At 38.0% G+C, this 25,024-nt stretch overlaps 1 protein-coding gene across 2 annotated transcripts in view; it reads left to right on the top strand.

Annotated features, from left to right (window-relative positions):
- LOC150083777 (folliculin-interacting protein 2) overlaps positions 1-25,024 on the top strand; it is a 296,503-nt gene that overhangs the window by 194,746 nt on the left and 76,733 nt on the right. For both annotated transcript variants that reach the window (XM_090377482.1, XM_090377483.1), the window contains exons 11-12: positions 1,504-1,621; positions 18,200-18,252. In XM_090377482.1, the coding sequence (XP_090233608.1) occupies positions 1,504-1,621; positions 18,200-18,252 (171 nt within the window). The remainder of the gene's footprint in view (positions 1-1,503; positions 1,622-18,199; positions 18,253-25,024) is intronic.

Below are 25,024 nucleotides of genomic sequence, written 5' to 3'. Positions count from 1 at the left end.
TCTGTTGTCAGTAGGTAGTTCATTGCATCCTCCGCAGAGTTGCTCTAGCTTAAAACCATATTGATTGTTGGACTGTAAACGTGCTTCTGTATTGAGCTAATCTGCTATATATGAGTCATTCATATATTTTTCTAGTACAGGGAGTAGTGCTATTGTTCTATATGATTTGGGATCAGTAGGTGGTGTCTCAGGGTTTTTGAGAATTAATCTTAACACAGCTTCTTTCCATATATTTGGGAATATACTTTCTGTCATAGTTATTATATAGTGCTATTAATTTGTCTGGTGCTATTTCCACTAATTTTTTGATAATCTCAACCTCTAAGAGATCAAAACTTGGGCATTTATTGTTTTTGGTGTTAGATAGTGCTGTTTCTTAGTTTTGTATAATAAACAGAGGTTCAATATTGGCATTGTCGTATTCAGTGTTTTCTTTTATGATGTCTAGCTGAGTGAAGGAATGATCCCCAGTTTCAGTCTGAATAATACTATCTAGGATGTTTATTTACAGAATCCGCCCAACACAGGGTTGGGGTTCCATCTGATTTGAGAGTAGTTTCTAAGACATCTCCTGTTTGCAGCTTGTTGGACACTATTCTGTAGACAGCTCCTCAAGGGTCATTGTTTCCAGTAGTTCCCACCAAGTGCTTCCCGCATTCCTTTTTCTTGTCTCTTTTGAGGGCTGTATACTGATTCCTGAGAGGTTCTATAAGAATCTCTCTCAGTGCATCCACCACATTCTGTGGCCAAGATGTTCTAGCTTTTTGAAAATTTCTCCTCGCCTGGTGCAGTCTTCTGAATATAGTCAGTTCAGGGCAGTGTAATCAATCTTTTTTTTTTTTGACTGATTATTTTTTTGCATGCTGTTGGTGTTCTGTGAGAACATGAAAGCAGTAGTGAATGCACTATAAATATTGGCACATGGAAGTCACAGGGTATCATAATACTGTGGTCAAAAGCTATAAAGCTTTTGACCACATTTTTCTTCACTGTGACTATTGGTAGAACTTTTTTTGTTGCCAAATTTACAGTACACTAGAAGGTATTGCAGATCTCAGCAGGCTAATTTTGTTGTTTTCATATGAGACATGGTTGTGAAAAGCTTTGAATTCTTACATTGCCCCACTTATCAGTATACAGATTAATATTGTGTATTGAGAGTTGGGGAAAAAACAGATGAAGTTAAAATTGGCCCTATTAATCTTTTGTGTTTCAAAACTGTTTTGGTTATTTGAGAGTGAAACAGCTAACAATGCCATGTTAATATTAATCAAACATCAGAATATTTGAATTATTTATTTTTATAATATTGAATATTGTTGCAGTTATCGTATTACTGATTGCTTAAATATAATGTTCTGAAGCTTGCTTCCTCGCATAATTTTTACAATACCGGTACTAAAATGATATTTTACACAAAGCTTTATATATAAATCAGTAAACAGGTAAATGTAAAAGTTATTGTTTCTTACTGAAATTAAAGCAATCTTATTACTTTATTAGTTTTGTGAGTACCCTGCTTACAGCTGTACTTACCCACCATCTGGCTTGGGTACCCACTGTGACCCCAACAGATACTGTTGCATCTGTGACTTGCAATGAGAAACGCATGCCGTATTGGGTAAGTAAATGTTAGTTTTGTTAAGACACTGATAAACAAAATAAACTTTTTTTTTTTTTTTTTGTAGCATTATTGTTGCATTATAAAGGTTAAGTGAAAATTGATTTTGAATGGTAGTTAGTACAGATTGTGACAAAGAACAATCCCCAGTTTCTTAGAATGATTAGCAACTTAACACACCTAACTGGTAAAAAGTCAATTCCATACATTACCAAGGCTGTCTTCCTGGCCTATATTTGCAACAGCAGTGTTATGTTTCAGATCAGTTTAGTCATAGTATTAGTAATGGCCTCATGGTGCAAGAAAGCCTATGGCTTATGGTGCACCAGCTAAAAAAAAAAAAAAAAAAAAACCCCGAATAAAACAATGATAAAATAAAAAAATAAATAATAATAATTAATAAAAGAAAAGGAAATTCAACCTATCATCCTATACGCTTCCCTCACCCGAAGGTACTATCCAGATGACCTTTGAATTTCCCCAAACTGTCAGCCTCTTCCACCCATGTAGGCAACTTATTCCAGTAATTTATAACTTGCTGGCTAAAATAAAACTTCCTGCAGTCCAATCTAAACATTTCACCCCATAACTTGAATTTATGTCCCCTAGTTCTAGCATCATTTATAATCTTGAAAATTTCGTCCTCATTCATTTTACTGATGATTCTCAGAGCCTTAAACACCTCAATCAAATCTCTTCTACGGTGTCTAGTTTCCAAATTCTGCAACCCACATATTCGAAGTCTTTCTTCATAAGGACGCCCTTTTTGCCAATCTCACCAGGCAAGTTACCCATCTTTGCACCCTTTCAAGAAGCTCGATGTCTTTCTTTAGGTGCGGTCTCCTTACTTGAACACAGTATTCCAAGTGTGGTCTAACAAAAGCCTTATATAATGGGATTATCACTCCCTATATCTATTTGCAAAAGTTCGATAGATCATCAATACGACACCATGGGCTTTCCTTGCAACCTGTTTACAATGCTCAGAGAATTTCATATCTGACCATATCGTAACACCCAAGTCCCTTTCCTCCATACTGGGTTTAGTTGAACTCCACCAAGTGAATAAGTTATTTTAGGATTACTGTTTCCCAGGTGTAATACCTTACACTTTGTTGGATTAAAGCACAGCTGCCATTTTTCTGACCATTCTGAAGTCTATCTAGGTCTCTCTGAAGAAGCTCAGCTTGACAGTGATCATTAACTACTCTACCAATTTTAACATCATCTGCAAATTTAGACATCACCCTCTCTATCCCTTCATCGATGTCATTTATGAAAATTAAAAACAGCAGTGGTCCTAATATGATCCTTGGGGAACCCCATTTTTTCCATCAACCCAATCTGAGGAATAACCATTTATCACAACCCTCTGCCTCCTGCCCTGAAGCTATCCTGCTATCCATCTAAGGATTTTCTCAGTGATTCCAACCTGTTCCAGCTTATAAAGCAACCGCTCATGTGGGACTGAGTCAAAAGCTTTGCAGAAATCTAAATAAACAATGTCGAAATTATTCCCTAAATCTAGCTCGTGAGTGACCCTTTCAAAATAGCGAACCAGATTTGTTAAACATTATTTTCCCTTTACAAAATCATGCTGAGTATCCTTGAGAATTTAAATTCTATCTAAATGATCCTGAATTCCACCCTTGATCATTGCCTCCATGATTTTCCCTACCACTGAAGTCAGACTGACAGGTCGATAATTTCCCACTTCACTCCCATAGCCACCGTTATGTATGGGAGATACATTGGCACTTTTCCAATCCAAGGAATCTCTCCAGTCTAGTGATGCTCGCATAATTAGCCTCAATGGTTCAATGCACTTGCCGCCTCCCTTAAGATTATAGAGTATATTCCATCAACTCGAGGAGCCTTACTGGCCTGTAGGCTCAAGTTTTTCATTAAATAATCTTGCGAAATTTCAATATCATTAATTACATATTTTTCATCTTCGTTCCCACAATTTCCCATTGCCACAAAAGGTTTTTTCATTTGTAAATATCGATGCAAAATAACTATTGAGTTCATTGCAACGGCAGCTGGTGTATTTAATACTATCCCCTTTCCCTGACTTAAAGGTCCGATCTGGTTTGTCCTGCTCTTCTTGGCATTTATATATGTGAAGAATTCCTTATCCCCCCCTCTTTGCTGTTTGTTAGTGATTTCTCATAAACTGCCTTTATCTGTCGAACCTTTTCTGTGGCTCTATTACACATCATCTTGTAGCTGTTATAGGCTTCAGTACTTTTTATTGCTCTGTAACCTTTCCATGCCACCTTTTTCTGCTCAAGTAATGTGGCAACTTTACTATTCATATAGAGGCCATGTAGATATCCAGTTTTCTCTCTGATTGCTCACTGAGGGTGATGGTAGATGGCTCTCTGTCTTCTAACTCCTCCCCCCTAATGCCGGTGTCCCCCAAGGTTGAGTTCTTTCCCCCACTCTTTTCCTCTTGTATATTAATGGCCTTCTTCCATTGACTGGAAATCCTACAGATTTTTCCATAGTTTTAATCCAAGATTTAATCCATAATTTTGCCGACGATAGCACATTGCATTCCACTTTCCATTTTGAGAAACCTTGTCCTGCTCAATCAGCTTCAACTTCTCGAAAATCTGCTACCAATTCCTTAAATGCCAATCTTCAAGTAATTCTCGAGTGGGGCAAAGACAACTTAGTTGATTTCAACCCTTCTAAAACCCAGTCTTGTCATATCTCCCAAAAAGGATTCTTCTGCTCCTTTGCTTATCTTTAGTGACACTCTGATTTCTAGGCAAAATGATATATCTCTTTTGGGGATTACCATGACTTCTAATCTCTCTTGGCACAAGTATATTAGAAATATTGCTTCCTCTGCATCTAAAATACTTGGTTTTCTCTTTCGCTCTCGGCGTTACTTTTCTTCCAAACAGCTGCTCACTCTGTATAAATCGCAAATCAACCCTGCCATGGAATATTGTTCCCGCATCTGGTGTGGTGCCCCCAAAACCTCTCTCAGGCTTCTTGATTCCATTCAGACGAGGGCAGTTAGGTTAATGATTCATCTCTAACAGTCTCTCCACTCGCTTTCTCATAGACGTACTGTTTCTGCTGCATGCCTCTTCTACAGATACTTCCGTGGGCACTGTTCTTCTGAATTGGCTTCTTTAATTCCCGCTCTATTTTTCAAAACAGTCCAAACACGTGCCGCCACCAGCCAACATCCATTTACTGTCCAACTTCAAACCCACAGAACCAACTTTTCATCTTCCGGTTTCTGGAACAACCTTCCTTCATACATATTTCCTGAAAATTACAATCTACAGAAGTTCAAGTCCAATTTCAACAAATATCTTCTTTCATCTTCTCAACCTCCAACCCAAGCACGGTACTAAGTACTATAGGTTCTAATACCTCTATAGTACTAAGTACTATAGGTTCTAATACATAGATTTGTGATGGGAAGCACAGGCCTCAGAAATAAAAAAACACACGTTAATAAGTTGCAAACATTATCGGATAGGTCAAGACACGTTCATGCGAATTCTAACACATTGTCGCGGGCTTGCGACCAAGTTCATACGAGTTGGGTGACAACCCCACCCACAGACACACAACGTACTACCACAGAATATGTCAGCTAGTTCAAGAACACCCCCTCACCTTGTATTCAACGAATTGACATATCAACAGGTTACAAATCTTTCCTCGTGTACACTATCGCAGGACCAGATTTCACTTTTATCCAAAGGTTTAAATTATAATTTACCACCTCGAAAACTACCTAAAAAACAATGCGTAATTGATATTGAATTTGGACTTCGTAATGTTCCACAAAAAGATGTATTTATTCAACAAGTTAACCAAGTAGTGAATAACATAAAAGAAACGCGACTTCCTAAATTGAATACACATGATAGTTCAGCTTTACGAGAACTTCGGGGAAATAAGGACATTATTATACAGAGGGCAGATAAAGAAGATACAGTGGTAATACTAGATAAACATGATTATATTAATAAGTTAGATTCAGTTGTGTCAGATACCTCCACTTATCGTGAAGTAGACCCGGCATTGTTTACCAATTTGATCAATCAATACAATAAAACGTTAACCATGTATCGAAAAAACGACTACATTACTATGGTTCAGTTAAAGGAATTGAAGTCCAGAACATACAATATTCCTGCACTTTTCGGCCAGGTAAAATTACACAAGACTGGATTTCCTATTCGACCTATTGTTTCCTACAGGAACTCAGCATTTTCATCCTTAGCCACACATGTATATAACATTATAAAACCCTTTAGACAGGTAATACAATTTGGGATTAAGAACCACAATACATTATTTAATAATCTTAAAGACTGTAGACTCGGCGACAATGACAATTTATTCTCACTCGATGTTAACTCGTTATATACGAATGTAAACGTTGAATACACATTAGATATTATTTGGGATATGTTAAATAAAAACTCGGCACCGATTAATTATACGAAGCTACCTATTAAGGAAATTTTTCACTTAATTAACTGTTAGTCGAGGCCAACTACATCACCTTTCGAGATGAGGTGTAGAAACAAATTTTTGGATTACCAATGGGTTTGAGCCTGAGTGGTTTAATGTCAGAGATCTATCTCTCAACGATTGAGCATTTACATTTGACACCTTTTCGACCCCGTGTCACATACTATGGGAGGTATTTAGACGATGTTCTAGTTATTACCGATAGTACTATCCAAGACATTTTACATTCATTTAATAATATTCATTCTAGACTGAAATTCACATTGGAAAGGGAGGATACGGATACAAAGTCATTAAACTTTCTAAATTTCATGCTTACCCGGGACTAGAATAAAATACAATTTAGCATCTATCAAAAACCTACAAACACCGGTATTCTTCTACATTATAATAGCTATCACCCATTCACCTACAAAAGATCGATTATCTTTAATCAATTTCTAAATGCCTATAAATATTCAACGACGGAATCTGCTTTGGACTCAGAAATACGAATATTAACTAGCAGGTTCTTAAACAGGGGTTATCCCCTTGCCACAATAAACCGAATTAGGGTACAGGCTAAAGATAGGATACAAAATATTTCCTCAGCATGGTCCTGTATTTTTCCAACAAATCGTCAGATCGTGTATGTTTAATGTTATTAGTCCCCACATGAATAATAATATTCTCTTTACCACCCTTAAAATCTGACAGTCTGTTGGTGACATCATTAATAGTTGCTCTTGGCAGACATACCCTGGTTCTACTCCACCTGTCCTTATTACAAAACAGTGGTTTACATCAGTGGTGAACAAATTTTTGGCATGAAGTCCAGTTCGGGAGAAAAAAAAAATTTGTGTGCTGCACTATAAATATCTGTATATTTTTAATTCATCATTAATGGAATTTCAAATTGATTATTGCTGTCAAACTAGACTAGAGCTTGTATATAGAATTGAAGGAATTAAAGGAAGTTGTATCAGTAATGTAATATAAAATTGTTTAATTACAGTTTTTATAGAAATACTGTATACTAATTATTTGTTGACTTCAAAAATTTTTTTCTCTTGTTTCTGAAATCAGATCACAGGCTACATTGTAAAAGCCAACTGACTCATGTGCCACGACCAGGGCTGTGCAAAAGTATTTGCAGGCCCAGATGCAAATGGGGTTAAGGGGGCTCGTTTATTTATGTTGAAGCTTTGATTGAGGCCCCGCTTAGATTGGGGGTCTCGGTGTCTGCATCCAGTTCAGCCCCCCCCCCCATTCATACAGGCCTGGCCACGGCTGACCAGAACACCAGAAAAATGGGGAAGGAGTGGATGGGATTGACATCATGGTGTTTTGGTTACTTGTTAAATACCCATGGAAAGAAAAAAAATCAGTTGGTCTTAAATAATTGACTAAGGCAGCTATTGTGGTCGCATGGCTTCCTTCGTCATTTCTTTTTTTTGACAACCAAGGATTGGTTTTCCAGCATGATATACGATTGTTCCAGCATACGATTGTTGTTGAACTTTACTACAGAACTGTATTGCACACTTTGTGAGATCACATTCATTGAAAATGACCACAACCGCATACAGGTGGATGGATGGCTCATCACAACAATGCAGACCCTCACATTACTCCTGCTGTTATCGAGTACTTAGCCAGCAATAATGTCAGATGTGTTCCTTATCCACCCTACTGCCCTAACCTTGCACCTTGAGGTTTTTATTTCTGAAGTTAAAGAAGGAGCTGCTAGTCAAAATGTCTCCAGTTGCCAGAGGTAGTTGTAAAGCCATCAGAGGTGATTCGAAAATGCATGTAAAAAATGGCTTCCACTGTTTTTGAAGAATGGCAGAAGTGTTGGAGTAAATTTCATCGAATGTTGACTACTTTGGAAAGGACCATCAAAGTATGGATGATTAATAAAGGTATGTTGTGAAAAAAAAAAAAAAATATATGATTATTCTTTATTGAACAGCACTCCTAGGATCTGACAGTGGTCTTGGAAAGTTGCCCTTGTTATTAAATTTAGTTTAATTAGGTAAGTACTTAATATTATTCATATGGTATTAGGCTTTTATTGCATAAACATTCTTTACTCATATTTTTCTTTGCCGCTTCTAAGAACTGTCCTGTTTCTGAAAACTTAATAACAATAAATTGTGTATCATATATTTGTATTGCAGAAAAGCTTTTGATACTGTTGCATATAAAAGACTGCTGTATAAATTTAAGCAGTGTGGCATTAAGGGCAAGCTACTGCTGTGGATTAAGGGAGCATAAATTCAAATTAAGGAAAGACGTGTAGAATAGATGTGTGGAAATTTGCCTTTAGCCAGCGTGTGGTTAATTGCTGGAACAAACTTCCATCTGTCGCTGTGGAAGTTGATAGGTTAAATAAATTTAAGGAGGAACTGGACAAACATTTAGAGGGATTTGTTTTGTAATTTTTTTTGGCTGATGCTGCATAAGCTCATATTTGCTTTCTTGCATCACATGCCACTACTACTATGAACGGATGATGAGTGGAAGAAGATAGAGTGGTTTTTAATGGACATTGCGCTTAACGAAATAATGTTATTAGTGGAATTTACCAGAGTTCCGTGTTGGGCCCATTGTTGTTTTCTATATTTATTAATGATATAGATGAAGGTATATCGGGCTTATTGTCTAAAATTTCAGATGATACAAAGGTTGGCAGGGTGGTTAATAACAGTAATCGAGGTATGCTACTACAGCGAAATTTAGAAAAATCAAGCAGATGGGCCAAGAAATAGCAGTCGAAGTTTATCATTGACAAATGTTAATATGTCTAAATTAACAAAATAATGCAATGGACATGGGATAGTATTAGATACCCCAGCTGAAGTGGCAGATGGACTGAACAGGATATTTACAGAAGAAAAACCCTTTGTGTCAATGAGATATTATGGGAGTGAAGTTGAAAAAAAAATGGAATTAATGATGTTGAATTTCACATGTTTATTTAATGAAAAAACTTTTTTGAGTCTACAGGCCAGTAAGGAAACTGGGGTTGATGGCATACACCCTATAATCTTAAGAGAGGTGGTGAATGCATTGAACCATTGAGGCTAATTATGAGAGCATCATTGGACTTAGGAGTGATTCCGTTGGATTGGAAAAGTGCCAATGTATCTCCAATACATAAGGGAGGTTCTAAGAGTGAAGTGGGAAATTACCGGCCGATTAGCCTAACTTCAGTAGTAGGTAAAATCATGGAGACAGTGATCAAGGGAGGAATTCATGATCATTGAGAAAGAAATGGAATTCTGATGGATACTCAGCATGGTTTTGTAAAGGAAAAATCATGTTTAAATGATCTGGTTAGCTATTTTGACAGGGTCACTCAAGCTAGACTTGGGGAATAATTTCGACATTGTTTATTTGGATTTCAGCAAAGCATTTGACTCAGTCCCACATGAGCGGTTACTTTATAAGTTGGAACAAGTCGGAATCACTGGGAAATCCTTAGCTGGATGGCTTCGGGGCAGGAGGTAGAGGGTTGTGATAAATGGTTATTCCTCAGATTGGGTTGATATAAGAAGTGTGGGTCTCCAAGGATCAGTATTAGGACCACTGTTGTTTTTGATTTTCATAAATGCCATTGATGAAGGGATAGAGGGCGTGATGTCTAAATTTGCAGATGATGTAAAGTCATCTGCAAACTGTAGAGTAGTTAGTGATCACTCCCAAGCAGAGCCTCTTCAGAGTGACCTAAATAGACTTCAGGGATGATCAGAAAAATAGCAGCTATACTTTAATCCAGCAAAGTGTAAGGTATTGCACCTGGTGAACAGTAATCCCAAAATAACTCGTACACTTGGCGGAGTTGAAGTAAAGCTAGTAGTGGAGGAAAGGGACTTGGGTGTTACGATATGGTCAGACGTGAAGTCTCCGAGCATTGTAGACTGGTTGCAAGGAAGGCCCATAGTGTCCTATCAATGATTTATCGAACAATTACTAGTACAGATAAGGATGTCATAATCTCATTATATAACGCTATTGTTACACCACACATGGAATACTGTGTTAAAGTATGGAAACTGCACCTAAAGAAAGATATTTCTTGTTGAAAGGGTCCAAAGATGGATAACTCGCCTGGTGAGATTAGCAAAAGGGCGTCCATATGAGGAAAGACTTCGAATATACAGGTTACAGAGCTTGGAAACTAGGCACCTTAGAGGAGACTTAATTGAGGTGTTTAAGGCTCTGAGAGACAAAAATAAAATGATTGAGGACGAATATTTCACAGTTATAAATAATTCTAGAACTAGGGGCCATAATTTCAAGTTACGGGTGGAGATGTTTAGTCTGGATTACGGGAAGTTTTATTTTAGCCAGCAAGTTATAAATTACTGGAATAGGTTACCTACATGGATGGTAGAGGCTGACAGTTTGAGGAAATTGAAAGGTCCTGGACCTACAGGAGGAGGGACATGCATACGTTGTCTATTTCCTTTTCTCTTATCAATTATTATTATTATTTTTTCTTATTGCAGGCACTCCCTAGCTTACATAATACTTGACTTGCAGAAATTCGACTTTACGTAACTTTTTTGCCGGCCGGTGCAAACTTAAAAAAATCATGGAAACGTATTTTGCATAATGTAGGAGTAAATGGTAGTATAGTGAAAATATCGTAATGTTGAACCCAGTAACCCATTGTTTTTTTTTTTTTTTTTTTTCTTCTTCTTCTTGGTAATTCGTTCCAAGACCTCGGAAGTTGAAATTTTCGCTATATAACTAAGCTGTTTATCTCTCTAAAAGGTCATTTTTATAATGGAAATTGCACCACACTTTCATTGTTATCATGCGTTCTATTATAAGAATCAATTTTGAATGGCTTTGTGATATTTTTCTAAAACATATTTCTGGAGGTCACTACCATAAAACAATTTGCACTTTCCAGTTTATTAGACTTTTCCGTTAGCACAATCTATTATAAACGGTAGTAAACTCTATTATTGCATTTGAAATAATACCAATAATTGGAATTCTGTGGTTTTTTACGTTACGGTATTATGGTGAGATCTTTAATCATATAAAAAACATAAATAAATTCTCAGAATCTTCTCTTCATTCCTGTTTATTTATTACAATGGTGAAGGGAAATGCGAGATCAACGGAAAGTGGCAGTGCTAGGAAACGAAACAAAATTGATTTAGAAATGAAGATGATTAATTAACAAGTATGAAGCAGGACAAAGTTTATAATCTATTGCATGGAATTAGTTCTCGCTGCTTCAACAGGGAATATTATTTTAAGGGCAGTACACGTATAAAAGAACACATTCAAGTGCTATATTGAAGATGGAAAAGCTATTAATAACATGGATGGAAAATCAGATTCAGAATCAAGTGCTCCTGAGTGCAACGGCCATTCAAGCAAAAGCAAGAATTATTTATGAGGATAAGTACGGTGCGAACCCCAAACCAAGTTTCATGGCAAGCAACAGGTAGTTTAATAAGTTCAAGCGTCGTGCTGGTTTCCAAAACATTAACGTATATGCTGAAATCGCCAGTTACAATTCTGCAGCTGCAGAGAAATTTTGTGATGCGTTGGAAAAATTCCCTTCTAAATCTCCACAGCTCTCATCTTCTGCAGCAGCGTATTTATCAGCTGGAGAATTAATTCTGGCAGTGATGCTCGAAAGGTAAAACTTGCTGATGTTATGCCTCTCTCCTCTCTCATTTTGTAATTTTATAAATTTGAAATTTTATTTTAATTTTGTACACTTTTATAATTTTTCCTGTCTATGAAATAAAAAAAAAAATTAAATAAATAATTCTATTTACAAGTTCATTGCACATTTCACTTTTGCTTTAATCATATTCAGCATGCATAATTGCGAGTGCTGCATAAGCATTTAGGGAAATTCAAACTTATATAAAATTCGACTTATGTGGAGTTCTGCGGAACCCAACCCTTATGTAAGTTGAGGAGTGGCCGTATTATTTTTTTTGTTTTTGGCTGGTGAAGCATAAGCAATTGGCTTCCTTGCATCATGTGGCCATTACTAATGCTAATGCAAGGTACTATATAAAGGTAGCAGCAATCCAAAATTAATGTACGAACCAACTGCATAGTACTACACTCAGGGTAGTCGAAAATGGAAAATATCTTGGGTAATTGTGCAGTCAGACACAGCCAGTTCTGCTATAACGCAGTACATGTGTTCCTAAAAATCTCCGCATTATGGTATTCCGTGCATTAAAAAACAACAGGACTTATGGGGAAAAATAGGGATAGGGGCAAAGCACACAAAAAAAAAAATAAATAAAAGTTCAGTCTGGTAAGTAAAACAGTAAAAAATTGAAAACCCAATAATAAAACTGCAGTGTGCATGGGTTCCACAATGTAAAAAAACACCTGATACTGAGCTTCGTTAATCAGTGTTACTCATGTTCTTCAGATGGGAAAGACAGCGGACTTGAGCAGGTTTAAACATCTTAAATTTCTAATAAATAAATAAATATTACAGTAGATATAGCACTTTACCTTGACAAGATATGAAGTTTGTTTGATTAATATTCCAATTCACTGACTTTTTTTTTTTTTTTTTACATGCTAAAATTTAAAACAGTAAAAAAGATGATCAATCGGTAACGACGAACACGGCACGCACAAAAGATAAGATTCTGAAAATTTATTTGTTTTTTATATGATTAAGGGGAAAAACATCTCACCATAACGTAAAAACCCACAGAATTCCAGCTATCAGTATTATTGCAAATGCAATAAGATCGAGTTTACTACCCATTTATAATTAGACTGCACTAACAGAAAAGCCCAATAAGCCAGGAACTGCAAATTGTTTTTATTGTTTTATGGTAGTGACCTCCAGAAATGTGCTCCTCTGCTCGTGCTATCCCCTCCTCATAATTTCTGTTTGAAAATCTTGTGAATACAGCGAATGATAAGTTTGATAGCAGTGTCTCCGGCCAATACAATTACAGGAAATGGAAAATATAGCTCTCACACATCTGATGTTTGACATTTTTTAATCTTTGTAAACTTATATGTATTGCTGTGCAGGTCGCTGTGTTCAGCTTGGTGCTGTGTATTACAGTCACCTGGTGTTACTCGCAGACAAAATCGTGCATGAGCCAATGCGAAAATTCCATTATAGTCTCATTGTTCCCTAATATTTCAGTTGCGTTGGAGCAAATTTGCGCTGTACAAATGCGTGTTACAGCAGAACTAACTGTATAAAGTTCTCAGAGTAATACAGACAGGCTGCCAGGACAGCTCGTGGGGTTTGTCAGTGATTACAGGAACTGCTAGCATCGATTAGGTGATTATCTGATTGTATAATGCAATGGTTAGGCTGTGTCTTCAGTACTGCACATACACCGATGAGCCAAAACATTATGACCAGTGAGTCGTTATGCAAATAGAAGCATCTACAGGTGAACTGCAGTGTGCGTGGGTTCCACAATGTAAAAAACACCTAATACTGAGCTTCGTTAATCAGTGTTACTCATGTTCTTCAGATGGGAATGACAGCGGACTTAAGCAAGTTTGACAAAGGCCAAATTGTAATGGCTAGATGACTGAGTCAGAGCATATCCGGAACGGCATGGCTAGTAGGGTGCTCGTGGTCAGCCATGGTTAGTACCTACCGAAAGTGGTCCAAGGAGGGGGAACCTGCGAACCACTGGCGAGGTGTTGGACAACCACATCTCCTTGATGCTCAAGGTGAGCGAAGGCACTCCCGGATGTTACGTCGCAACAGAAGAGCGACTGTGGCGTAACTCGCCGCTAATTGGAATGCTTTTGATGGGAGTAATGTGTCACAACACAAAGTACATCGCACCATGCTGAAAATGGGGCTGTGTAGCTGCAGGCCGTTCCAAGTGCCCATGCTTATCACAGTTCACCAGCTACAATGGTCAAGCAAGCATCAAAACTGAACCTTAAGTGATTGGAAGAAGGTTATCTGGTCCGATGAATCGTGTTTCCTGTGGCACCATGTGGACGGCCGGGTACGTGTCCGTTTATCTGGGGAAGTGATGGCTCTTGGATGCACTGTGGGACGAAAACAAGCCGGTGGCGGCAGTGTCATGCTTTTGCCGATGTTCTGCTGGGTTACCCTGGGTCCAGTCATCCATATGATGGGCACTCTGACGTCTACCACCTACCTAAACATGATGTAAAACATAATATGGCTGCTGTTCAGTGTGCACGTGCTAATTAACGCTCCGTTAATTTCAGTATAAATTAGTGATTTTAACTGCTACAGCTTGGATTTTCTGCATAACAAGGTTCTTAAGGACGATGAACAACGTGCAAGGTTTGTTTCTTGATAGTATGGGTACATTCTTGCATGTAAACGTGTTAACTATTCAACGCCAGCGATAATGTCTGCTCAATATGGCTGCCTTACTGCTCTGACATGTTGTTTATCTCTCTGTGATTTCTGAAAAAAATGTTTCTACTCTAACTCAGTTAAAAATTTTTGGTTCCAGTTAAAGAATAACCTACAGTGGATTCGTTAGGTGAGATCTTTTTAACTTTCTAAGGATATTTAACCAAATTTTTACGTTCTCTATCTATTTCGTTTGTTGTGAGACAGGTGCCACTCACAGTGAGGTAATGGAGAGTGCTCCGATATAACACTGCTGCCGCTTTCAAATCTGGTTCTTGACTAGGGAGGATCCCCTCAATAGTGCTGCCCTGGGCTGCAAGAGTGCCTCACCACCTTGTGATATTTCAAAACAGTGCGGAACCTATATTACCATGTGCTCTTACCATGTGTTACTCAGTGCTCTTCCCCCCTCTCCATAGACAATCCATGGATGGTGGCTGACCCCATTAACTATTGTACTTGGAGTAAATCCGACATTATCAACATTTTGAGCACCTCTGAAAACTAAAGGGGAAAGTAACCCCATATCTCTAGGAGAACTTTTGTGCGTAGACCTCCCCCCCCTCTATTGTAAGTGGGGACACCCACCAAAATTTCCAGAGCTCTCTGTGTGCCTCTAGATACACCCACAAACTTGTAGCAGGCATCAGTCGCCATAATTTTAAGCAATCCCAACTCTGTGAACCTGATTAACTGAACAGTCCCGGTTATTCAGAATCAACGGAAATGGAGGGGAAATTACATGAGCATAAAGATCTCCTGACTGAGACACAAAATGACGATCCCGTCATTATTGACCAACTAGAGAAAATAGAGGATACCCAACCCGGGACCCCCTTAACAAAGCGGAAAACCCGCAAGCAAGTGGTTCCCAAATTGAACAGGAAACGCAATCTTGAGCTGAAACAAAGGAACAGCCAGAAGCCACTGCATCGCAAAAAGATACAAATGATGACAAACAACAAGAACCATCCCTGCACCATACCATACCTGAGGGCTCCATGTATGAGAAAACCCTCTTTCTGAAAACGGCCCTCGAAACCATCTTCAAGGAGAATCCCAATAGGATATCCACTGCCCTGAGATCGCAGATTGTCAGGCCAGTGGATATCCTATTGGGAGACAATAGGAGAACAAATGGAGACAATTCTACAAGATACACATGTGGAAAACGAGAGAGCTGTCACATGGCTACATGCCTACATGTAATGCGGGGCAAGATAAATGCCACAGCGCGCCCTGACATACTCTGAAGCACTGAGGACAAACGCAAAGGAACCACCAACAATACCAACCCAAACCGCTACCAAATGTAAAACACTTCTACCCACTCCACACCTGGTCATTCTCTGACCAACATCAGCAGAAGAACACACCACAAGTGAAGCTGTGAAAAACAGTAATTACAAAACTGGCAGATGACTTCAAGACAACAAGAATCTAGTCCGTATGGAAAATAAGGAACACAGGCTAATTATAGAAACCCAAACCAAAGAAGACACCTTAAGGATAATCGGGAACCCTAAGATACAAACCCTTGTACTGGAAGCTGCGCCCCCAAAAAAGAGAGGACCCATCATAATCATCTACAACACTGATAAAGATCTGACACCAGAGACACTACGAGAAGAACTTTATGCAAAAAACTTACAACAAGATCATCCAGCAGCAGACCCAGCGATGCTAATAACACTAAGATACCAGACGAAGTCCAGCTCTGGCAGCGCCACAAACTGGGTGGTGGAGCTTTCGGCGGCTGCATGGGGAACCATAAATCAACAAAACAGGGTATTCATAAAATGTGGCAGTCACCCATACAATGAGCACATAACCGTCCCCAAATGTTTCGAATGTGGCCGATTCGGACACACAACACATACTTGCGCCCAGACCGTACCCATGTGGCCATTGTGCCGAAAAGGGCCATGAATACAAGGACTGTCCCAAAAAAGAGGAACTTCCAGCATGTGCGAACTGCAAGTCGCAGAACTACAGGCAGATCACTCGAGCAGGGATAACAAGTGGAACCCATAGGTCTAAGCCAGTTGCTGCAAGCTTAGCTTACAAAGAAAGCTGATGAGGAAAATCTTGATATTGTGCTCATACTTTATGGTCAGGGATACCCACTGAATTACAAAGTTGTTCAAACAGATGGGGAAACCCCCTCCCCCTGGGCAACAATCCTAATCAGAAACTCCAACTACACTGTAACCAAGCTGACAAATGACTGCCTTCCCTGGGCCATGTGCACCCACATAGTCACAGCCCTAGGGGAATTCTACGCGATCTCACTCTATAGCAGACCAGGGGATTATATCCAACCAACCATAATCTACCTGCAGAGCATACACACTAACCTCCCAAATGCAAGAATAATCATAGGTGCAGATGTTAGCTGCCATTCACCAGCTTTGCACAGCGAAACTCCAGGGAGACGTGACATAAACAATGGACAATGCCTCGAAGAGTTCCTTGCAAACAGCTGCTATACAATTCTAAACCAACCTACCAACCTTCTCCAGTACAATGTGGGAGGCCACAATAGATAATATAAGGATATAATATAAGCATTTTTTGGGGAAAATGAGGAAAATATGTGTATGATGCATTTATTTTTTTATTTTCAAGAAATGTTCAGACCTGAATGTAATACAGTGGATTCCAGTTATTTGGCAAATCTTAAAGAACAGAACCTAATCGAGAAATAGGCAGGGTTTACTTCACTTAATTGGGACAACATGCTGTTTAATCAGGGCAGGAGACTGCAGCACTTGAGATTGCCCTTAACATTGTCTCCAACCATATCATGTGCTTCGGTTAAAATTTTGGAGGTCACAACCATAAAATATTAAAAACAATTAGCAGTCCCCTGTTTATTAGGCTTTTCTGTTAGTGCAATCTATTATAAACAGATAGTAAACTTGATCTTATTGAATTTGTGATAATACCGACAGCTGGAATTCTCTGTGTTATTATAGTGAAATGTGTTTCCCCTTCCACGAATCAGTCATATAAAAAATAATAAATTTTCAGAATCTTTTTTAAGATTGTAATGTTACTTCATTCTCCCTTGTGCATATCGTGTTACTTGCAATTTGTGTGTGCTGTGTTCTTTTTTATTGTTTGCTTATGTTTTTTACTGTTAACCCCCCCCCCCAAATGTCAATAAACAGATTCAACTAGTTAGTATGTACATATTACAGTATGTATTAATTAAGTTGTGCACGTTAGTGTAAATTTATTTTGCTAACCTGTGGAAAATTTTTTTAATTGGTAGGGTAATAAAGTGTAAATTTGTACTTAATATATCTTTACTTTTATAGCCTGTGGATAATATTCCTCTTATTTTCGTTAATTAGAATCACTATTTAATAGAATTAAAATTCAATTCACAAACGTGATCACAGTGACCAGCGCTTACTACATATCATATAGTGAACGATACTTTACTATGGTGAGTCCATCGTAACATGATTTGATGTACAGAAAATCAAATGTAAAGCTATTTAACTATTTATGTGAAACTTCACATAAATGGGGCAGCTGCTTAATCGAGCCAAAATGTACTAGTCCCGATGTTTCCCAAATAACCGGAATCCACTGTAATTAGTAAATACTAAAACTATTTATTTTCCAAATTTGTTTTGAATAATTCTGACTTTTAAAAGTTACTTATTGAGTTTCTGTTTCTCTTAAATTTTTAGGTGGATTTACTGGCCAAGTCCCACCCATATAATCCATTATGGGTACAGCTTGGGTAAGTATCAGCAAGTGAATCTTTCCCACTTTATGTTTCCAGAAGATGTTTCCGAACTATTTCTGTGAAATAGTTCGGAAACATCGATATGAAAAATGTTTCTGAACTATTTCTGCTTTAAAGGCTTGGTGCTATGAAAGCTATAAAAATAATTATACAAATATTTATTCGTATACAAATATTACATCAGTCTGTGTAGCAGTTTAGTAAACTAATTTTGCTCCTAAATATGCTGATTGGTTGCATGCCTAAGGCTGCGTGCTACTTGTATAATTATTTTTATAGGTTGTAAAGTATGAATACTTGACCCTTAATGCTGAGCTTTTAAACCTTCTACACCATCAAGCATTTCACATGCAGTGGATATTTCTGATGAGTGGGTCATCAGGTTATTCCTTATTGGGCCTACTTTCTTTCTTGGCTCTAGAATGAGCCAAAACTTTGGTTTGAGGAATTTCACACATTTCAGATAAATATCAATGTATTTCTCCATTGCAATGACACTTTTTATTTGAACTGTGTAATGTGGGGTCACTTCACCACATACTACCCTGTGGTGAAGTGACTCCAAAGTATGAGACTGATGCACTTTGTTCACTTGCCTTATAGATTGAGATGTATAGTTATAGCCCCACTTGTATAGGTATATATTCATTATATCAATGTTAAAACTTTTTTTTGTAACTTTATCACCTTTTTATGTTCTTCTTTAGAAGTTTTCAATAGTTATAGGTTGCTGCTATGTTAATATTAGTAGTGGCAAATAATGCAAAGTAAGCTTATGGAACATCAGAAAAATTTTCTCATATTGCCTGTCCATGACCTTTAATAGTTTGTCTAGTTCTTCATTGAATTTATTTAAACTGTCTACTTTTTTTAAAAATTTATTTAATTGAATTTATTTAAACTACCTGCTTTTTTAAAAATTTATTTAATTGAATTTATTTAAACTATCTACAGCACTAGATGCAAGTTTGTTTCAACAATCAACCTGCTGCATGAAAGCAGATTTCCCAACATCTATCCTGCAACCATCCTTCCTCAACATGAATATATGCTCCCCCTTTGTGTGTAGTATGGGCAAGAGAATTGCCATTAGCATTGGACTTAGGTAATCCATTTCAAAGCCTTAAACACCTCTGAGAAATCTCTTTGCAGATGTATGGTCTCCAGACATACAATTTTCAGAAGGGAACCATTTCTTGGTAAGTGAACCCTTTTGTTCCACTCAGTAATCTTGTTGCTCTTCTCTGCATTCATTCCAACAGACCCAAATCCTTCCTAAAATGAGGCTTCCAGACACATGTACAGTACTCAAGATGTTTACTAACCATTGCATTATACATGATAACCACCTCCTTGTCCCTGCTGCCAAAATTCATGTATATTATTGAAGTCAAAATTCCTTTGTTACATTTAGTTCCTTTGTAACTGTATCTTAGTATCTAAGCAAATTTGTTGGATATGATCACCCCTTAAAAATCCACACGGTGAATGCATTATAACTACACTGCTGTCTAGATTGCCCTGCATTACTTTTTTAACTGTGACTTCATTATTTTTCCTGGAACAGAAGTTAAGCTAACATTTCTGCAATTTCCCATGTCACCCTTTGATCCCATTAGTGAATTGAGAATAAATTTGCATATCTCCTGTCTGTAGGGACCACCTACCCTGAATCAATAGATGCTGTCATTATTATGGCTAAGGGAGACAGCAAAGGAGGTTTGCCTACCTTCTTTGCTATATTCATTATTATAACTGGATAGACCATATCATCCCAGATGCCTTTTTTACATTTAGCTTCAACAACTTCTCTTCCACTTTCCTATCAGTTATCACAAAAATCATTAACTCTTGTTTGAATTTTATACAGTCCTGGCATCTCCATAATTAAATTCCTTATGTGTGAGTGTATATGCAGATGTCTACTCAGTTTTTTTTAACAGTCTTAACAAGATCATCAACAATTAAACCATCATTAACTAGTGGACCTGTGTGATTCATCCATTTCCCCTTCTAGTGTTTACATAAGTAATGTTTGCATTCTTTTCCAGAGACTTTTCATCTGCCTTAGCTTGCCTACTTCCTTTGTGATTTGATTGCAGACTAGTTTATATCTATTGTGGCCGCCTCTGTAACACCAGATAATTTATGTGCATGAATATATTTTAATTCTCTTCCACTAGTCTCATCAGTCCATCTGACATTCATTTAGGTCTAAACCTAGAACTGATAGATGTTATAAAAATCTTACTGGCTTATATGATTACTTCCCTGAATGCCTTCCATTTAGAATTTGCAGTTGGCACCACTATCAGTTTGTTCCACTGAAAGGAATTTAAAACCTGTCTAAGACTACTGTATTCACCTTTATGAAAGTGAAAGCCCTTCTTATCCTTGATAGTAATTACAATTTTAAATAAATCCCAGATCAGTACACTATGATCACTGCCACCTAAGGATTATTTTATCTGCAGATTCCTAATGCATGATGCTTTACTGCTAATAATCAGATCAAACGTATTGCTTTTCTTGTTGAATTTCTAACATAAAGTCATTGAAATCAGTCATCTATGAATTCACAAGTCTTGCTACTGTGTGAATTACTAACCCATGTGTTCAACTCAATACACTTGGTCGTCGACTTACGACCGGCCGCACTTACGACCACAAAAAAAAATAATAAATTAATTAATTAATAATAAATCAGGAAATCACTGCTGGTGACGCCCACAACCCAGGTGAGGAGGCACATCGATGACGGGGGAGGTCTGAAGACAGCACCAGGCACGTACACCCAGTCACTCTCTCTCACATACACCCAGTCACTTTCAAGTATCTGTTGCGTGTGGTGTATTAATTAAAATTCTACTGAAATACGCATAAAATGTTTAGTAAAAGGAAAATGACTTCATCTACATATACGCCAGCTAAAAAGTCAAGGAAAACTATTGATTTAGAGTGTAAAATGAAAATTATCCAGCAGTATGAAGGCGGAAAGAAAGTGAATACGATAGCATGTGACTTGAAGTTATCACATTCCACGGTATTGACGATACTTAAGGACAAAGAAAGAATTCGGGAAGCTGTGAAAGGTTCTGGACTTATTAAGTCTACAATTTTAACCAAACAATGACAGGAACCCATCCATGAAATGGAGAAATTGTTGTTTATGTGGATGGAAGATTTAATACAAAAAAATACACCCATGAGCCTTCACACAGTGCAAGCAAAGGCTAGAAGTTTGTTTCAGTTTAAAATCACGTGCCGGAGACGATTACACAGAAGATTTTCAGGCTAGTACTGGGTGGTTTAAGCGTTTTTAAAAAAAGATTTTCTTTGCATAATGTCTCTATAAATAAACATCTCCTACCTCAACCCAAGAACATGGCCCTGACGATGCACAACCCAGCACAAGCAAAGATTGAAAATTGATTTTGTAAATTTCATTTGTATTAATTTTTACATTAATTTTAGATTGTATTTTTGTGTTTACAGTACATTATGTACAATATAATTATAGATTGTAGTTTTGTTTTTTTATAAACAGTATGAATAATAAACCAATTAAAATGTAGAGAACGTTTGAATTTAACCTCATAGAAGAGAGAGATAGCCTAGGCGTAGGAACGAAGGTATATTCAGTATCGCTAAGTAAAAGATAAAAACATTACTGTATTTAAAATGAAAAATAAAAGATTATAAAAATAAATCATAAAGATGATAAAAAGATTAGAAAGGTTAAAAAATACTGTTAATAAATATATGACCGACATACGACCAGATCGACTTACGACCTGTCAGTCAGAACGGAAGTCGGTCGTAAGTCGACGACCAACTGTATCTGTAAAATTAAAATCCCCCTTATAAATAATTCTCATTTAATGATCCTCTAATTTTCTGTACAATTGTTCATTATACTTATCTTAGTTGAATCATAGTAAAAAAATGTGCCAAATGTGAAATATTTGGGGAACTTTGTGGAACAGGACATAATCTAGCCAAGGAAGATGTCTCTTTGTGTGCTGGGTGCCGAGTGTGAATAAATTAGGTGCCAACTCAGCATTCTGATGGGCATCTATGAGATTGAGGTGTAAGGTAGATGCCCTTGAAGGAATTAAAATGGGGAGCCCATCAAGCTCCCAGCTGCCCAACTCAATGCCAGAGCTCACTCTTCTGCATCAAGAAACACAGCGGCAATCTTCAGGGCAGAATGTGCTGGTCCCACAGGAGCTGGTTATTGTCGGTGACTCAGTTGTCGGAAAAATGAAAATTAGCATTAGTATTAGTAGAGGCATTTGATGGAAGAAAGCAAGCTTATGCAGCATCAGCCAATAAATAAAAAATAACCACTTCCACTTCACCCCTCTGTTCGTTCGAAATACCTGTCCAGCTGAGCCTTAAACTTATTTAGGCTATCAACTTCCACGACAAGGGATGGAAGTCTGTTCCACCAACCAACCACCCGCTGGCTAAAGGCAAATTTCCGCACGTCTATCCTACGTCTGTCTTTCCTCAATTTGAATTTATGCCCTCTCAGGTGATTATTCTGAGCAAGAGGAAGAATCCCATCAGCACTGAGCATGCTCAAACCATTCAAACTTTATACACCTCTATCAGATCACCTCGCTGGTGCCTAGTCTCCAGACACTGTAATTTGCAAAACTTAAGCCTTTCTTCTTAAGAGCACCCATTTGTTCCATTCACTAATCTTATTGCCCTTCTCTGTACTCGTTCCAGCAGCTCTACATCCTTCTTGAAATGAGGCCTCCAGGCCTGTATACAGTACTCTAGGTGTGGCCTGACCATTGCCTTATACAAGGGGATAATCACCTCCTTATCCCTGCTAGAAAAATTCCTATATATCATTGACAATACACCATGAGCTACTCTTGCAGTCCGTCTGCACAACCACTCCCATGTCCCTTTCATTCTCTACCACTGTCAGTGTAGTACCACAGAGTTGATATGTTGTTCTGGGGTTGCTGTTTCCCATATATAGTATTTTACATTTGTCAATGTTAAACTTCATTTGCCACCTCTCAGCCCATCTGCTCAACCTTTCCAGATCCTGTTGCAGCAGCATAGTGTCAGTAGTGTCCTTGACAACCCTGCCAACCTTCGTATCGTCTGCAAACTTGGACATTAAGCTTGATATACCATCATCAATATCATTTATAAATACAGAAAACAGTAATGGACCCAATACTGAACCCTGAGGGACTCCACTAATAACATTAGTCCACGATGAGCAGTGTCCATTGATTACCACTCTCTGTCTTCTCCCCCTCAACTACCCCTTTATCCATAGCAGCAATTTGCCTCCAATGCCACACTGCTCCAATTTGTGCAGCAGTCTTCCATGTGCAACAGTATCAAAAGCCTTTTAAGATCCAAGTATATAATATCAAAGTTATTCCCTGAATCCAGTTCTTTTGTGACTACATCATAGTATCCAATCAAATTGGTCAGGCAAGACTTCCCCTTAACAAAACCATGCTGTGTCCGAGCTATAACTGAAGTCTTGTCTAGATGATCCTGCAGTGCTTCTTTAACCAGTGCCTCCATTAATTTTCCGGGAACAGAAGTTAATACTTCTGAGCAAAAAGAATAGGTGGAATAGGACCAGATTATGTCTGCCAGGGGGCAAAAGTTGATGACTTTGTAGAGCAGATATAATCTTTTAAGGGCACAAAGGGTGATATTTTTGTACATGATGGCACTAATGACATCAAGTGTAGGAGATCTGCAGACTCACAGGTCTATAATTACTATAAACTCACAGGTCTATAATTACTTGTGTCAGCCTTTGATCCTCCTTTGTGAATTGGGGTCACATTTGCACATCTCCAGTCCATGGGTACCTCCCCTGAGTCCAAGGAAGCTCTCATAATTATGGCTAAGGGTTTGCTTACTTACTTTGCTGCCTCCTTTAATATTACTGGATAGATCCCATCCACCCCAGGTGCCTTTCTTGTGTTTATCTTCGACAATTTCTCCTCCACTTTACTCTCAGTTTTTCGCATTACATTGCTATAATGCATTTCAGGGTTCCTGAAATGCATTATAGCAATGTAATGATCAGTCTCTAGGATTTGATGTTTATCTGTGGACAGGGTCTCTCAAGCAGTTTGTAGCCTGCTTGTCCAGTTAGAGGCGCCTCCGTAGCCAGGTGGGAAGGAGCAGCAGTGCGTAGCACACGCTTCTTGATTAGACCTGGGTTCGAGCCCGTCACCACCAAATACGGAGAATGCGAAAAGGTCAGGGAATGACCACCGCATATCACGGAGCAATATGGCCTTAGTTGCTAATGCTCCTAAATAAAAAATAACATAACATGTCCAGTTAGTTGTGCTGTAGCTGAGTCTGGGATGACCACTGAACATATAGATGGTTTGTTATGTGCTAGTTGAATTAATTGATGATGTACAATGTTTTCATGTATATAAGATATTGTTAATATTTGTATATTGTACCATGCCTATCATATATATGATTTTAGTAGTTCTTAACCCCCTTTTTGGTGATATTTCACATTATTTGGAACTGGTACCTTCTGGGGGGGGGGGGGTTACCACTAAATTATATTATAATAGGCATTAGCATTAGTAGAGGCATTTGATGGAAGAAAGCAAGCTTATGCAGCATCAGCCAAAAAAAAAAAAAAAAAAACCCACTTCCACTTCACCCCTCTGTTCGTTCAAAATACCTGTCCAGCTGAGCCTTAAACTTATTTAGGCTATCAACCTCCACCACAAGGGATGGAAGT

Source organism: Mastigoproctus giganteus, chromosome 7, assembly GCF_048544385.1.
Source record: "Mastigoproctus giganteus isolate SK-2022 chromosome 7, ASM4854438v1, whole genome shotgun sequence".
Lineage (NCBI taxonomy): Eukaryota > Metazoa > Arthropoda > Arachnida > Uropygi > Thelyphonidae > Mastigoproctus > Mastigoproctus giganteus.
This window is presented reverse-complemented; position numbering and strand designations above follow the sequence as displayed.